Below are 16,403 nucleotides of genomic sequence, written 5' to 3'. Positions count from 1 at the left end.
CTATGGATTTTCTGGTTCTCTGGATTCACCCCAGTAATGGGGAACAAGTGTGAAGGTACCATCACCCCTTTGGGGTTCCCATGGCTTGAGGGGGGTGGGTGTTTTGGGGTATGGAGGAGTGCAACAACCCTATGGTCAAGGTGATGGGTGACCCTGGGATGCAGAAGAACATCCTGCTGCCCTATCCCCTCCAGAAGAGGGGGTGCAGGCGGTGCCCCCCTGCTCCACCCATCCCAGCAGTACCCGCAGCGTTGCCACCTCCCGGATTATCGAGGCCGATTGCCAAATCACGCTGGGGCAGCACAACCGGCTGTGGAGAGCAGTGGGGATGGAGGGGCTCAGCGTGGGCAGTGTCCTGCTGACAGGCTGTGATGGGGGGCTGGGCCTGGGGCTGCTGAAGGGGTTGCTGGAGCAGCCCAGCCCACCTCGGCACATCTTCGCTGCTTGCCTGGACCCCCAGGGCAAGGTAGGGAGGGCACCGGCGCGGGGAGGACAGGCGGGAGTCAGCTCTGGGATGGGTGCCTGGGGATGCCACAATCCCACCTGAAATTGGGAGGCTGAGCGTCAGCATCCTGCACGATGAATGGTATGGAAAAATACATGTGTGTGTATATATATATATATATATATATATAAAACCAAAAATACATGTATTAAATATTAAAATTATCTATGTATGTATCAAATATGCAGGTATTTATCTTGCGTCTCTTGGCGCAGGTATGTGCATGATGGGGAGTGCAGGGGGGGTTGCTGGCAGCCCCTGTGCCAGGGGCGTTGCTGCAGGAAGCTTTGAAGCTGCCGGGCTCAGCCAGACGCAGAGGAGCAGCACCTCACCCCAGATCACTCCCCCTGGATCTTGTTGTAACCTGTGACATGAGGGGCCACCCTCTTCCCACCCCGGCACGGTGCACCCCCCCCACCACTTCCGTGAGCTTCCCCTTGTGACCCCCTCCTCCGTTTTCTCCACCTAGGCTGTTAACGAGGTGGCTTTGGGCTTTCCCAACATCATGATCTTGCCTCTAGGTAAGTGCTGGGGCGGGAAAGGGATGAAGCTTCTCAGGATTTAATTGCAACCGTGGGTGGTTCCAGGAAATGCCACCAAGCAGGTGGGTCCCTTGGTTTGGCTTAGTTCAACCAGGTCACTGATGGGACCAGGAGGATGTTCAGTGGCTGGGAGTTGCCTCCTGCCATGTCCTACAGTATCTTGCCAGGGTCGTGGCCACCAGCCTGTCCCCAAAACCTCCTGTCCCCTTGCAGATGTGACAGACCCCAACAGCATCAAAGCAGCAGTCAGGAAGGTGCAGGCAGAGGTGGGAAGTGCTGGCCTCAACCTCCTGATTAACAACACCGGCACCACACGCCGCAGCACCTTGGCCACCGAGACAGCAGAGAACATGAGCCTCGTCTACACCACCAACACCATCGGGCCCCTACAGACAAGCCAGGTGAGGACACAGGCAACCCCTGCCCCAAACACTGGGAATAGGGAGGAGGAGGATGGTGATGCCTGAGATCCCATCCCCTGCAGGCCTTCCTGCCCCTGCTGAAGATGGCAGCTGACGCCGAAGGACAGCATGAGATGAGCTGCAGCAGAGCTGCCATCATCAACATCTCCAGCATCCTGGGCTCCATCGAGGTTGCGGAGGCTTGGGAGGAGAGGCAGGACATCTGCTACCGCTGCAGCAAGGTACCGCCTTTGCAAGGATGGGGAAGAATTTGGGGGTCGTCTGCTCTGGGATTCCCCTCTGCATTGGCCCTGGCATTGCCAGATCATGATGGTAAGGAGGGGAATTTGTCCTCCCAGGCTGCTCTGAATATGCTCACCAAGTGCCTGGCCCTGGAGTACGGGAGCAGCGGGATCCTCTGTGTGTCTGTGGATCCTGGACATGTGACACCTCCCTTGGAACAGGGGATGGTGAGTTATGGGAGGTGCATGGGGTCCTAGCTCAGCAAAGTCCCATGGGCATCCATTCCTGGGGGCATCCTTTCCCAGGAGCATCCCTTCCCAAGGCCATCCCTTCCCAAAGCCACCCCTTCCCATGAACATCCCTTCTCTGGGTCATCCTTTCACAAAGAAATCCCTTTCGAGAAGCATTCCTTCCCACAGACATCCCTTCCCATGAGCACATTCCTTCTTCATAGGGCATTTCTTCCCATGGACATCCTTTTCCCATGAACATCCCTTCCTTGGGCATCCTTGACCATGGACATCCCTTCCCTGGGCACCCACATCTGTGCAGTCCCTTGGTCCCACAGTGGCTGTGCCACCACTGCAAAGGGATAATTCCAGGCACTCCCCCCAGACCATCCAATTTCTTCCCTATTTTTTATTTCCCATCCTGAGGGTGTGTCAGCAGAGGGCAGCCCGGTCCTGCACGCAGTTGTCCCTTACCCTGCTCTGGCTGACAAACGAACCACTTTTTAATTAGGAATGAAGAAATTAACCTCCATCCTTACAGAACTCAAATGAGGGACAATCAATTTGTGCAAAGCCACATCCCTTGGTTGCTGGAGCATCTCCAGTTGCTCCCAAACCAACCCAGCCGAAGCTGGCATTCCACCATACCATGGGTGGGATTGGGGGTGTTGGGATGGAGAATCTTGGCTCACTTTATCCCTTGCCCTTGGGTGTGACAGGGCCCGGTGACGCTGGAGGAGAGCGTGCGGGGTGTCCTGCAGCTGCTGACCCAGCTCTCAGCCACCAACAATGGCACCTTCTGGAACTGGAGAGGGCAGAGGCTGCCCTGGTGAGAGCAGCATGTGCCCAGTGAGCTTAAATAATTAATTAAAGTGAATTAATTGTCATTTCCAGACTCACTCTGATTCAGGGAAGGGGCAGGGCAGGTTGGGCACGGGAACAGAAACAGAGATGCACAGGTTGGGGGATGAGAGTTGGATTCATTGCCCCCCTGGTCTGGGATGCTGATTTGGGCCAGGGCAGCATAAGGAAGGATGTTCCAAGGGTGGTCCTGAATCCAAGGCATCCCCTGGGGCCTGGAGAACCTCCTGGCTATCCTCACTCTAGGGCCATAGGCCATACTGCTTATGGGGACATCCCAGACAGCCCCCAAACTCAGCTCTTCTCCTGCTGAGCCTGCCTACCCCAAAACCAGCTGGCCTTTCCATGCCCACCCCAAGGATGCTGCCAGGCGTTTTTCCTTGCTGGTTCAAGGCCAGCAAAAGTTCTTCCTATTCCAGCAGCTGGGGGGTTTCACTGTGGGAGATCTCCCAAGTCTCAGCACATGCCTAAAGATGTCTTTTGAGACCTGAGCAGGGCATCCTGGGCTGACTTTCCCTGAATCCATCCCTCATGGTACAGAAGGGGATATTGTAAACAGGCTCCCATTCTTGATCCTGTGAGTGCTTTCCTGTAGAGGTTCTCAGCTGACATTTTTGAAGCCATCTCTCAAAAGAGGGATCAGAAGAAAATGCACAATATCTCAAGTGGGCTGGACACACAGCCCATTGCTGTGGGGATGCTCTGGGAAGCTTGGTTGGGGTCATTTTTCAGGGACAGCTTCAGTTTTCCCACAGTGGAGGAGAATGACGGATCATTCCCACATTTGACATGAGGGTGTGGGAGGTTGGGGCTCAGCTCCAAGGGCTGAGGCAGCCCCAGGTGGGTCCCCGGACCACACAGGGACTCAGTTAAAGCCAGCAGGGATGGGAGAGAGGGTCTCTCTAGTTAAAGCTCTTATCAAGCAGTGGATCTACTGGTGGCTTTATATGAGCTCTGCGTGGGCTTTATATAAACAGGAATCATCACTAGGCATGAAGGGAGGAGGAAAAGGAGGAGGAGGAGGAGAAGGAAGACGTTCCTCCACTCATGCTGCAGTGCCCATTGACTCATGAGCCTAAGCCATGAATACACCAATTAAGGTCTCTAATAGCTGATGAAGGTAATTAACTAAGCTGTAAAGGGGGGAGGCAGCCAGGCAGCCCCAGTGCCTCCAGTGTGCCGCCTGCCCCATGCCACCAAGCACAACAAACAAATCCAGATGTTTCCTTGCTGGGAAAGCAGCCGGGGCTGACGGAGGCAGTTTGGCAGGAGTCCCTTTATCAGAGTGAGTCTCTCCCCCACAGCAGTGAGGGAGGTGGCTGACACCCAAAAGAGGAGGCAGTGCAGGCAGTGGGGTTCTCTTTGCTGGTCCTTTATTTTGGGTAAGGCTGGAGGTTCCTAGGACCCAGTCGGAAGCTGAGCTGCAATGCTAAAGAATTAACTGGTGTTTAATCAAAGCTGAGGAAAAAATACAAATGGAGAGAAACAGGGTGATGCCCTCACCTGCCCTGTGGGCAGGAAGGGCTGCATGTCCCCCCAACAGCTGCCTGCCACAGGGGACTGTGTCTGACCCCACACCCATGCAAAGGGTGGCAGACATTTTGGATGGACAAGATCCCAGCCATAAACAGTCCCACAGTTCTGGAAAGGGTTGTGTTTGGTCCTGGAAGGAGTGACATTTATCCCACCTTTGCAGCTTCCTTGGGAACCCACCAGGGGGCTCTGGGAGGAGCAGAACAGAGGCAGCATCCAAGGCTCCAGGGCAGGGAGGTGTCCAGTGAAGGGTTGAGTGAAGGATCTTCCACAGTGTTAGGTGGACTCCCACCGACCTGAACAGAGGGAACAGGTACCATGGTGTGGGAAAGGGTGTCCCTGTGTGGCACCTGCGTTCCCCAAGGTCGGGCCCCCCACCGTGATCCCCAACTCACAGGGCACCCCGTAGAGCATCCGCATGACCTTGAGGCAGTTGTCCAGCAGTGCCTTGGGGCGAACAGCCTTGCTCCGGCTCTCAGCGCCCGCGCTGTGGATCAACTTCACCAGATCGGCCACCACAGTTTCCACGTCTGTCTGCAGTGACAAATCACCAGGATGTCACCGTGGTCCCCCAAGGGACAGCAGGGTGCAAAAGGAATCAACTATTGCATTGGCCGGGAATCGAACCCGGGCCTCCCGCGTGGCAGGCGAGAATTCTACCACTGAACCACCAATGCCAGATGTGCACAATATCCCAGCCCTCCCCCACACTCCCAAACCCAGCGCGGTGGGAGCACCAGGGATAGGCCTTGTCAGTGCTGAACACCCTCACAGATCACCCAACACAGCTCTGACAACGCCACTACAGCCCATGGGAACACCTCTTCCTGCTGCCTCACATCACCTACAGCAAGGAGGCCTCCTCAGCAGCCCTCTGAGTTAACCCTCTGATGAGAAGACCCAGAAAAGCTCCCTCTCGCCACGGAGGGGCTGCAGAACCTGCCCGTGGCACAGGACAACCCAGACACACTTTGGGCTCATATTGGTGACCCAGCCGTGACAGGCCACCCACATCCAGCACACAAACACAGCCCCCTTGGATGAGGCAGCACCCCCCACCCATGCAGACCCGATTGCCCTGGGCCTCACTGCCAACGAGCCTAAGACCCTTGTCACTGCCACCAAACCAGAAACCCTCACTGTCAGTGAGCCATGGACTGTCACTGCCCTTAAGGCAGGGTCCCTCTCCGCCACCAAGTCCCCCGGGGATCACCAATGTGCCCTGGCTTTGTTCCACCGACAATGACACTCCTCACATCCACACAGGGGGAAAGATGTGCCAGAGAGGTGTGTAATCCCTCCAGGCACCCAGGGGAATCCCCGTGGTCCCCACAGAGACACTGGGTGCCAAAAAAAAATGCAACTGTTGCATTGGCCGGGAATCGAACCCGGGCCTCCCGCGTGGCAGGCGAGAATTCTACCACTGAACCACCAATGCCAGATGTGCACAACACCCCAGCCCTCCCCACACGGCCCCACTGTCCCAAATCCAGCAGAGTGAGTGCAATGTGGGCAGGCACTGCCAGCTGTGAGCACACCACACGCACAGACACACACAAGGGGCACCCCAACACACAGCTCTGAAACCGTGGCTCCAGCCCATGGAAGTGCCTCTTCTGCTGCCTCACCAGCAATGAGACCTTGTCAGCAGCCCTCTGAGTTAACCCTCTGATGACAACCCAGCAAAGCTCCCTCTCTCCTCAGAGGGGCTGCAGAACCTGCCCATGGCACAGGACAACCCAGACACACTTCAGGCTCATATTGGCGACCCAGCTGTGACAGGCCACCCACATCCAGCACACAAACACCTCTGCCTTGGGGTGCAGCAGCGCCTCCCAGCCACAAGCAACCCATGGCTGCATGGAGCCCAAGTCAGGTGGAGGGGCTGGGGGCTGCAGAGTTGAAAGTCAGGACACCGGGCTGCACTGATGAGGAACCAAACCATGGGTTTTGAGGGGGAGCACAATAATTGTCCCACTGAACCACATTTGCCAGATGTGGAGCTGCCCACAGCTACCATCTATCTCCCTCCATGGCCTGGGCACCCTTGACATGAACCAGCACCTCCCACTGCTGCTAAGGCAGGGACCTTCACTGCACCCCTTGCTGTCATTGAGCCAGTGTCCCTCCCTGCCACCCAGCCGAGCTGGTCATTCACCAAACCATCTCCTCTTACTGCTCCCCGGTGCCACCGAGCCAAGGATATTTCAGTGCAGGCAGAGCTGCTGCTGCCACCCTGGGGCCTGAGCACCCACACAAACTACAGTCAACCCCGGGGGGAGATGCAGAGGGAGCACCTCTACAGAGATGCCCAAGGGAGCACCGACGGGAGCACCTCTGCACTATTCCATGGGCACCCTGGCAGCCGCCAAGGGACAGCAGGGTGCAAAAGGAATCAACTGTTGCATTGGCCGGGAATCGAACCCGGGCCTCCCGCGTGGCAGGCGAGAATTCTACCACTGAACCACCAATGCCAGATGTGCACAACGTCCCAGCCCTCCCCCACACTCCCAAACCCAGCGCGGTGGGAGCACCAGGGATAGGCCTTGTCAGTGCTGAACACCCTCACAGATCACCCAACACAGCTCTGACAACGCCACTACAGCCCATGGGAACACCTCTTCCTGCTGCCTCACATCACCTACAGCAAGGAGGCCTTCTCAGCAGCCCTCTGAGTTAACCCTCTGATGAGACAACCCAGAAAAGCTCCCTCTCGCCACGGAGGGGCTGCAGAACCTGCCCGTGGCACAGGACAACCCAGACACACTTTGGGCTCATATTGGTGACCCAGCCGTGACAGGCCACCCACATCCAGCACACAAACACAACTGTCTCGGGGTGCAGAAGCTCCATCGAGGCAGCAGAAGCTTAGGCAGAGAGGCAGAACCGTCACCGGGAAAACAGGATGAACTCATGGGCACCTTCTGCCTGATCCCCCGCAACCACCGGCCCTGGTAGTGCCACCCGTGACGGAGGTCGGTGTGTGTGACAGTCCCATTCTCCCCTCCCCAGGTCAGCAGGTCCCCCAACGGGGACGGGTTGCAGCCAAGAAAAAAATACAGCTGTTGCATTAGCCGGAAATCGAACCCGGGCCTCCCGCGTGGCAGGCGAGAATTCTACCACTGAACCACCAATGCCAGATGTGCAGTGTGGCTTAGGCACTGCCCCACGGCCCCGCGCCCCGCACCCTGCTCTCAATTTCTGTCTTTGTATCCTGTTCCTGTCAGCCTCTCCACAGAACCCACACTGAGGGAAAACGTCCATGCCCGCGTTGTCCCCTCCCGGTGCTCGTGGCTCAGTGCGTGTCCTCCCAGCACACGAGTGAGAGACGTGCAGCTGGGCTGGGGTGCCAGCGGGGATCCTCACCTGCCGGTACTTGCTGTACTCCTCGCCCAGGGCATCAAAGAGCTGGCAGAGTTCCTGGGTGTACTTCCAGGATGGGTGCTTCTCTGGCAGCACCTCACGGATGCGCAGCACTGCCTGGGAGCTGACATGGAACCAGAGGTACCGCAGTGCTGCCTCCGACACTGTCCCGTTGCGCTAAAGGGCAAGAGGGTGAGAGCCGTGCAGCCCCCGTGGGTCCCTGGAGTGCTCCCATCACGGGACTCTCCCCTGCCACCATCTTACCAGGCGGGTGATGTTGGATGGTCTCAGCACCTCTTCATACTGGACCTGGACTGTGTAGTCAATGGGAAAGTAGTGTTTCTGAAAAGGCAAAGAAGAGCATGGTGGCTGGCAAGGGACAAGGCAATGGGCACATCCTTGCCAGCCTCAGCATGACACCAGGGAGTCAGTGCAAAAGCCCTTTGATGTGGGCAGCCCCCAGAAGAAGTAGTCCTGGGCACAATTTGGCATAAATTGTCACTGGTAAAAAACACAGCACCCAGCAGCTGTAGAGCAGTGGGTGCTGCCCCCTACCCATGTCCCCCCTGGAGCAAATTGGGGCACTGCAATGCCACGTGTTCCCCCCGCCTCCCAAAGCTGGGGTTACCATGTACTGCAGGCGCATCTCATACTGCAGCTTGTCCTGGAGCAGGCGGGTGAGCTCGCATTCGCCCGGCGCCGCGGCCTCCAGCCCCAGCACAGCCAGGACACCTGGGCAGCCAAAGCCAGTGGCATCAGCCCCTCAGGGACACCCACTGAGGTGACTCCTGAGGCCATCCCCCCTGTCCCCCAGCTGTACTCACATAGGACGGCAGCGTAGCCCTGCTGCATGTTGATGGTGGCCGTCAGTGGAGCCCCAGGCTGTGCCTACATGGCTGGGGCTCACAGGAAGCCTCCAGGGCAGTGGCGTGGATGGTGTGGGGACAAGGGACAGGTGTAGGCTCCGGGCACTGGCTGCTCTCCAGTAGCCCCGAGCAGTTGTCCCCTGCCATGGATGGGGGGTTAGTCCCCCTTCCCGGCAGTCCCCGCTGGCTTCTCCTCTCCAGCTGGTGGCAGGGAAGCAGCAGGTCCCGGGGCCGTCACAGGCTGTTGGCAGGGATGTGTTTGCAGGAGTGCAGGAGCACACCGGGACTGCAAGAGGGAATCTGGGGGAAGAGAGCCCCGGCTGCAGCCCCAGGGCAGGCAGGCGCCCAGGTTGCAGCCCCCAGGCAGGACATCCGCTCCGAGCCCCGGGGGCCACGGGGAAGGGACAGCCCCGCGTGAGCCTTGGGTGGCCAAAATACTGTGGGTGGCCGTGGAGCCGTGTGTGCCTATGCCCTGCTTGGGGCAGGGCTACCAGGGCTTCCCTGATGACACCCTCAGGGGATTTCCAGGGAGGGAGGGGGAATCAACCCAGCCCCATTATCCCAGCGGTGATTAAGTCCGGCCTCAGCCGAGGAACGCTGGGGGACGGGGCTGGTGAAATGGCCAGCCATGACCCCATGCCGGGTCCCCACACAGAGGTGGCGTGTCCCTACACTCCTGTGAAGGGGGCCCTGCCATGCTCCCGCGCTGTGGAAGGAGACCATAGCATGTCCTTGTGTCACACGTTCCACAGCGTGTCCCCTTGCGAAGGAGGGTGTGTTGTGTCCATGCCATATCCCAGCACAGAAGGGGCCCCATCTGCATCCCCCACACCTTATCCCGGTGCCAGGGGGCCCACGCTGTGTCCCCACGCGATGCCATGTCCCAAGGGAAAGCAGCCGTGCCGTGTACCGTGCCGTGCCCCCACGCAAAGGCGTCGTGCGCTGTCCCGGCGCAAACGGGTGCCACCCACAGTCCCCAGTGAAGGGACCTCTGTGCCATGTCCCTGCAATATGTCCCCAAGCAAACACGGCCGGGTCGCGGGGTGTGTGTGTCCCGTGCCGCATCCCCAAGCGGGGCCGTGGGTGCCCGGCCGCCCCCCGCGCCCCCCGCGCGAGGCTCCGCGGACCCACCTGGCGCGGCGCGCGGGGCCGCGGGCGCGGGACGCGTCCACCCGCGGGCGGCGGCGGCGGCGGGGCCGTGCCCGCGCTTCCCGGGAGGCGGGCGGGGGGCGGCGGCGCGGGGAGCGGGCGGGGCGGCGGCCGGGGGCCGGGCGGGGAGTGGGGAGCGAGCGACCGCCCCGCACGGCCCGCGGAGAGTTCGGCCCTGCTCCGCCGCGGGTGCTCGGCCACCCCAGCCGGGTGGGTGCCCCTAGGGTAGGGAGGGAGAGCGGGAGGTGTCCCCAGGGTACGCAGGTAGCCCAGGCTGGCGTGTCCCCAGGGCCTACCCTCGTGGGTACCTCCCTGCTCCTCGGGGTGCTTTGCTGCCCCAGCTGGGTGTCCCCGGAGTACTCGGCTCAGCCAGCTGGGTGTCCGCAGGGTGCTCGTTTGACCCTCGCGAGTATCTCCCTGTTCCATGCAGGTGGCCCCGGGGGTGCTCAGCGAGCCCAAGCTGGGTGTCCCAGGATGCTCAGCTGCTCAGTTCACCTAGCCAAGGTGCCCTCAGTGTCCTCAGCTCATCCAGCTGAGTATCCCCAGGGTGTTTGGCTCATCCTGCTGGGTTCCTCCCTGCTCCTCGAGGTACTTTGCTGCACCAGCCCCTGGGTGCTGGTCTAACTATGGTGAATGCCTCCTCCACTCCTCAGTGTGCTGAGCCGTCCCTGCAGGGTGTCCACCCAACCCAGTCAGGTGCCCACATAGCCCCTGGGGTGCCCAGCTGACTACTCTGCATAGCCCTAGGCTCCCCAGGGTGCTCTGCTCTGCCAGCACTGGCACCTCTAGGGTGCTGGGCTTTCCCGGCCAGGTGTCCCAGGGCACTTCCTGGGCTGAGCACCCCTGGGCACGTTTGGGACAATCAAAGTGGGAGTCAGCCAGTGCCTTCCCAGGATGCGCCCGGGGAAGGGCTGCACTGCAGCACTAATCTCAGAGGGGCTGAAATATTCTTAGCTGGCTCCAGGCCAGCAGGACTCTGCTCCCTCTGGCCCAAGCCCACGTCACCCTCTCAGGATGCTTCAGGGCTGAGCTCCTGCCAGGAGCAGGGGCCAACGGACATGGGACAGTATCCTCCCCCACATCATCCTGAAGAGCCCCTTGGAAGAGCCACTGTGTCTGTGCTCAGGGCTGCTGAGCATCCAAAGGGTCAGCAAGAAACATCGGCTATCAAAGAGTGGGTCAGTGCTCCCAGGGAAATGCGTGGGAAGGAATGCACTTCTGCCTGTGAGAACGCACTGGGATTCCCCTGGCATGGAGTCAGGGCCACTGCCGTGCTCCTGCCAAGCTTCCCCTGGTCCTGGCCAGTCTTGGGCACGGCCCTTGCCTCCCTCCCAGCACTCCTCGGGGCAAGATGCTCAGCTCTAAGCAGGGAAGGAGCCGCTCCAGCTCCTCACTCAGGTGTCCGCAGGGATTTTGCCCGCAGCTGCTGCAGTCGCTGGAGGAAGCCATTTAATAGCATTCCCTGCCCACGTATTCATCAGCCTGGCAGCCGGGATGGGGCGAGGAAGAGAAAGTGCGGAACTGCGCAGCACTGTGCTGGGGGCGGTTTGCTCTCCCTGGCTGCTCCGGGGCTGGAAATCAGTGCTGGGATGAGTCCAAGGCAAACAGCTTCCCGTGCACAGCCCCGGGAGCTCTGCTCCCACACGGCAGCAGGACCCCAGTCCCCTGCGGCTGCAGGGGGGAGCTCTCTCCGAGAGAAACCTTCCTTGTCTCAGTGAAGGCGAGCTGGGGACCCACCCGGCTCCCCACAAGCCCACAGCTCCTTATAGCTAGGAATGGGTCCCCTCCAGGCTTTGCCTTTTACTGGAAGCAGGTTATTCACCAGACACAGCCAAGCAAGTAAAACCTTGTGCTTGGAACCAGTTTGGGAACATCTCAAGACGCCACCCCCACCCCTGCTTTCACTTTCAGGACACCAGCATGGCAAATACCAAATGGCACTGGAGCTCTGCTGGAAGTGCCCTCTAATCCAAAGCATCACTCCCTCAGGGAGGACAGGGAGCACAGGGTGAGCACTTTATGGCAAGCCAGAAGCTGTACCCCACAAAGTTCAGCTCCCCTTTGCCCCTTCCTTGACACAGCCGCCCCCACTCAAGCCAGGGAAGGGAGCACAAAGCCCTTTGCTCTGCCAGCAGAGGATGGGTGGGGCTGTCAGAGCCAAAGGGTGCAGTCCAGCGTTGTAAGCCCCTGCCAACGCAGGCCTCCAAGGTTGAAACAAGGCAGGAGAGAAGAGGGTGCAAAGGACAGGGAAGGAGGGTGTGTTTGCCCTCACCCCACTCAGTACATGCACTGGAGAACGTGAAAGCTCTTCAAAGGGAGCAGAGGCATCAAGGACCACCTATTTCTCCAAGCCCCAGGTGGGGAGCAGCATCCTTACCTGGATGTCACAGGATATCAGACAGTCCCCACCAGCAGGAGTAAGCAGGGAGCAACCCAGCAGAACCAGGAAGCACTTGCTGTGTGGGTACACTCCAACTGGGAGCCTCTGCAACCAGCTTACCAAGCCTCTGGGACCAGGACCTTCCCCCAGCCCTCCTGGCAGCCAGTTGCTCCTCCCAGAGCTGCAGCTGCTACACTGGGCAACACAGGACCTCCAATGTGCAGCCATGCTCTGGAATGGCTGCAAAAATGGCTCTTCCCTCTCTCCACAGCTTGCTTTGTGTGTGTCCCAGGGCAGACCAAGCAGCAGGGGACCAGCTCCAGGCAGGGCAGGGGGGCAGCAAGGGGCCTGCAGGAGCACAGGGGCTCAGGGTGTGCACATTTCTTCTATTCCTCCTCCTCCCCTCCCGCTCCTGCCAGGTCAGCAGCAGCTGCCACGAAGGAGAAGAGTCCCAGCGCCAGGGTAGTGAAAAAACAGGCTTTTATTCTTCATGTGCTGCTCACAGTCACAGCTTGGAGACACTCTCTTGCCAAAGTTATTATGAAACAAATCAAGTCCCAGACTCAGGCCTCACTCTTCCCCACCCCCAAGAGAGTCAACATTGTACAAAACTCTATTTACAGGGAAAACAGTCAGAAATGGCAAGTCCAAAAAACCCCCTTGCAATTCAGAAGAAAATGCTCAAGACAAGTGTGACAGTTACACCCTCCACACAGCCAGCTTCCCATTGGCTGCTCTCTGGACTAGAAGAAGCCCAGAGCATCTCACCACTGGCTACTAAAAGAGGAGCCTGGTAATCCTGAATCATGCCACAGCTCTTTCCTTTCGTTTCCTAAAACGCTGAGAAATCACAACCCCGCTTGACCCAACAAAGACTCAGCTGGATCTGCCCTACAGAACTTTCAGCAAGTCACCCTGGGACTCCCCCATTCGAAAGACAGGACAAGGAGATGGGGCTGAGGGTCAGCTGGCAGCCCTGCTTGGACACTTCCCAAGAGAGAACTGCTCTGGCCAGAAGCCTGAATGTCAGGAGCCTTCACGTAGGCAGCGGGATGTGTTGGGAAACCTAATAGCTGATACTGTATTTACTGGAGTCGCGTTACTTTGAAACACAAACCAAGAGGACCAAACCAATATTTGAAAAGGGGCGGGGGGGAAATGCACACATTCCTCCTCCCAGTGGTGCCTGGAAGAGCACCCAGAGGAGCTGTGAGCATTTCTGCCCGTGCCAGCTGCCACTCAGAAAGCGTAGCGCGTGCGGATGTCTTCCAGCTTCTTGGACACCTCGGGTGGGGTCCGGTCCAGCTCCTCAGCCACATTCTTCTGCTTGTTAGGCTCCATGGAGTTGAACTGCTCACACAGGTCCCCATCAATCACATTCTGGAGGGGCAAGGAGGAGAGAACTGAATCGAAACCACACAGAGGCACTGAACCCTGCCTAAATAGGGAAAAATGGCCACAAACAGTTTGTTCCCAGGAGTTTCTTAATCCTGTCCTGGAAACAAGACCATGCTTGGTGACCTCATCTGCTGAATAGCAGCTGTTAGCATCACATTAATTACTGGCCAGCTTGATTAATGAAACAGAAACCCATAAGACCTGGGTGCAGCCGAAGAATCACACAAGGGAAGAGAGATCTGCCTGGGTCTGAGCCCTGCACGGGGGAGGCTGTGAGTGATGACAAAGGCTTCAGTCAAATGGGAGCAATCTTTGAAGCTGTGTATGTGGCAAATCAGCCTCAAGCTCATTGAGACCACCACCGCCCTCCACTTCTAGAGAGCTTCATCTGCTGGGACAGTGTTCTGACTGACTCCAGACTCATTCCTCTGGTAGTAGCTACCACTGAGATCTGTCTGGTCAGAGCATTTAACAGTTCACAGCTTCTAGCAGTTCCTCAAAAGCAGAAATAGGCAGTAACAGCTGTTTCTGAACTTGGATTTTCTTTTCCAGTGGTGGTGGAAAAAACAACCCAGGGCAGCACTCAATTTGATCCAGCCACACCAGCAGCTACGTAATTTTCCTGGTGGAAAATGGAGATGCTGTGGGAAATAGAGAAGTGCAGCTACAGCACCTCTGGGCTTGGGTCTTAGGAGCAACCCTCAGGAGGCTCATTACAAGAGATAAGAAACCAGAACAGACACATATTAAGTGCTAAGCACTGCTCTCCTAACAGACTGCTGCTCAAGAGCCAGCTACCACAGCCTCTACACAAGCCATTATTGACAGTACCTCAGTTCTCCCTACTGAACAGCAATCTTGCCTTGTTCAAGACAATAACTTTGCCTTGCTTCTGCCAGCCTCAAGGCAGCTCTGTGCCCCAAAGCAACTCTCTGCACCCCATGACCAGGCAATCCCACATGCTCAGGGCTTACCTTCACTGGGAAGTAGTAGGAGCGGAAACTGAGATGGTCTCGCCCACAGAGAGGAGGGTGCTCAGACCGTAAGTGCATTTCCACATGCTGGAAGAAGTCATGATCCTGGGGAGATAAAGGATTGATAAGAGAACAGTTTGGTACACATTAGTGCTGCTAGCAAGGCAAGACAACACCCATTAGAAGGTGCTCCTGCACTGGCTGAAACATGGCCATTGCTTGGCCATTTGGGGTTGGATGAGATGATCTTTAAATGTCCCTTCCAATCCATTCTGTGATTAACAGATTCTGCCAGAGCAGCCCTGCACATGGCAGCCAAAGTTACAGCTATCCCCGCATCACTTCCACCTGGAAAGCACCCACAGCAGAGCTAAGCAGCCACCCTGGTCAGGATCAGCCTCCCAGGAAAGGAGGCATAGAGCAGCTGTGCAGCATGGAGCTGCAGTTCCAACAGGGAGCTGTTGTCTTGACACCCACTGCTCCAAGAGGCCACAGCAAATAGAGAACAGAGTACCATCCTCAGGACTTGAAACATCACTGCCTGATCAACAGTTCAGAGGCTACACAAAGCATGCCAAAGGACTCCTCCCTCCTCAGACACTGAATCACCCAAAGCTCCTTGAAAGCACAGATACAGAACAACAGTGCAACAAGGAATGCTCTCAACTCTTTACAGAACCAATGCAGAACTCGACGAACTCCTTCTCTTCACTTCTGCATTGGAGCCACAGGCTCTCCTGAAGCTCGGGTTTTCAACCACTGTGGAGCCCTCCAGGGAATGCAGCACATTTAATATACTGGCTTTAGATAGGTGCACAAAAAGTAGCAAGACTGCAGCCTGATGCTTGGGCTTGCTTACCTCATGGGAAGTAAAAGGGACCAAGATTCCTATCCCCCCTGATAAGGTGGTATAAACAAGAGATTCAGAGCCTCCTGGAATCAGTGTGGTCTTCTGCAAGGAAAGCACCGTTTCTCCTACGTGATAATTCATAATCACTTCAGCCTGAAAGGAAGCACAGAAGCATGTTTTTTCTTTAGCTTCTATAAAAGCATCAAAGGGCTTGAGAGAGGAAAGCAGAATAAATTCAGCCAACTGCTAGTTCTGAAATGCCTTTCTAGAGAGGAAGTGCCTTCCACCTGTGACCAGATGGCAAAACTCAGCTGGACAAACGGATGCAAGTAATGAGAGAAAGCAGCCGAAGAAAATGAGCTGCTTCCATCAAACACACCAAACAGGCTTCAGCTGTGATTTCAGAAATTTGGCTTTACAGCAACAGTGAAAACAGATCACCCACACCAGAGCAGACTGTGTAAAGCAGAACTGGCAATATATCTCCTGGACAACACTGCAAATGTCTTCAGAGAAAAGCAGTGCATTCTTTTCCTACAATAACCATGTGCTTCCCACAAAGTATTACCTTCTGTGATGCTCCATTAAGCAGGCCCCTGTCCCAGAGAGCTTTGTTGCCTGTGGGATCCTCATCTACCTCATCATTGGTGTTGGGAGGCAATCTCACCTGTGTTGAAAGAGGAAGGAAGAATCAACAAGCTGCAGAGAAGCAGCACATTATCTCTGGAGAACCCTTGTGCTGTCTGAAAGGCTGCTTTTGTGGAACCACTTTATACTTACAGCAGAATCATCCGGGTGCCTCTCCAAAACAGCCTTTACAGTTATATGACAACTGTGCTAACAAGACCAATAACCCATCACACAGAAACACAGGCAGGGCCTCACAACCAACCTCTGCCTGGCCTGGCACTTGCAGATCACCCTGGGAGGTATGGTCAAACTGATCTGAAGGTGGTTTCCACTAAGGAAACAGTTTGATGGATGTGGGGCAGGAAAACTGAAGAGGACTGATTTGTGTGTTTTGACCAAATCCTGCAGGCACAGCATCTGACACTTGCTGAACTCTGCACTCCAAAGCACCCGAGCATGCTTCAGAAAGAGATCAAAG

The 16,403-nt window shown here is 57.0% G+C and overlaps 3 protein-coding genes and 4 non-coding genes across 9 annotated transcripts in view; 1 reads left to right on the top strand and 6 right to left on the bottom strand.

Annotated features, from left to right (window-relative positions):
* The first annotated feature begins 313 nt into the window (after positions 1 to 313).
* On the top strand, positions 314 to 2,799 carry LOC128812918 (C-factor-like). Its single transcript, XM_053987595.1, has 6 exons — positions 314 to 466; positions 975 to 1,026; positions 1,261 to 1,448; positions 1,532 to 1,690; positions 1,808 to 1,918; positions 2,641 to 2,799. The coding sequence occupies exons 1-6, from the start codon at positions 329 to 331 to the stop codon at positions 2,752 to 2,754; spliced, it is 762 nt and encodes a 253-aa protein (XP_053843570.1). The 5' UTR covers positions 314 to 328; the 3' UTR covers positions 2,755 to 2,799.
* A 1,339-nt stretch (positions 2,800 to 4,138) lies between these two features.
* Positions 4,139 to 9,746, bottom strand: IL34 (interleukin 34). Of its 2 annotated transcripts, none has more exons than XM_053987597.1 (7): positions 9,676 to 9,746; positions 8,503 to 8,844; positions 8,307 to 8,410; positions 7,943 to 8,020; positions 7,682 to 7,855; positions 4,711 to 4,849; positions 4,139 to 4,611 (listed from the first exon to the last, which is right to left on the bottom strand). In XM_053987597.1, exons 2-7 carry the CDS (start codon positions 8,528 to 8,530, stop codon positions 4,592 to 4,594), a joined length of 543 nt encoding a protein of 180 aa, XP_053843572.1. In that variant the 5' UTR covers positions 8,531 to 8,844; positions 9,676 to 9,746; the 3' UTR covers positions 4,139 to 4,591. The 2 variants fall into 2 exon arrangements, with proteins under 2 accessions (XP_053843572.1, XP_053843573.1); XM_053987598.1 differs by lacking the exon at positions 9,676 to 9,746 and adding an exon at positions 9,377 to 9,534.
* TRNAG-GCC (transfer RNA glycine (anticodon GCC)) lies at positions 4,922 to 4,992 on the bottom strand. The gene has a single exon. It is a non-coding gene; the product is annotated as a tRNA-Gly (tRNA).
* Positions 5,683 to 5,753, bottom strand: TRNAG-GCC (transfer RNA glycine (anticodon GCC)). The gene has a single exon. It is a non-coding gene; the product is annotated as a tRNA-Gly (tRNA).
* On the bottom strand, positions 6,719 to 6,789 carry TRNAG-GCC (transfer RNA glycine (anticodon GCC)). Its single transcript has one exon. It is a non-coding gene; the product is annotated as a tRNA-Gly (tRNA).
* TRNAG-GCC (transfer RNA glycine (anticodon GCC)) lies at positions 7,382 to 7,452 on the bottom strand. Its single transcript has one exon. It is a non-coding gene; the product is annotated as a tRNA-Gly (tRNA).
* Positions 9,747 to 12,536: 2,790 nt separating the features above from the next.
* SF3B3 (splicing factor 3b subunit 3) overlaps positions 12,537 to 16,403 on the bottom strand; it is a 28,973-nt gene continuing 25,106 nt past the window's right edge. For both annotated transcript variants that reach the window (XM_053987580.1, XM_053987581.1), the window contains exons 23-26: positions 15,864 to 15,962; positions 15,305 to 15,448; positions 14,446 to 14,550; positions 12,537 to 13,453 (exon numbers count right to left, since the gene is read on the bottom strand). In XM_053987580.1, the coding sequence (XP_053843555.1) occupies positions 13,313 to 13,453; positions 14,446 to 14,550; positions 15,305 to 15,448; positions 15,864 to 15,962 (489 nt within the window). In that variant the 3' untranslated portion in view covers positions 12,537 to 13,312. The remainder of the gene's footprint in view (positions 13,454 to 14,445; positions 14,551 to 15,304; positions 15,449 to 15,863; positions 15,963 to 16,403) is intronic.

This window comes from Vidua macroura, chromosome 11 (assembly GCF_024509145.1).
Source record: "Vidua macroura isolate BioBank_ID:100142 chromosome 11, ASM2450914v1, whole genome shotgun sequence".
Classification (NCBI taxonomy): Eukaryota; Metazoa; Chordata; class Aves; order Passeriformes; family Viduidae; genus Vidua; species Vidua macroura.
This window is presented reverse-complemented; position numbering and strand designations above follow the sequence as displayed.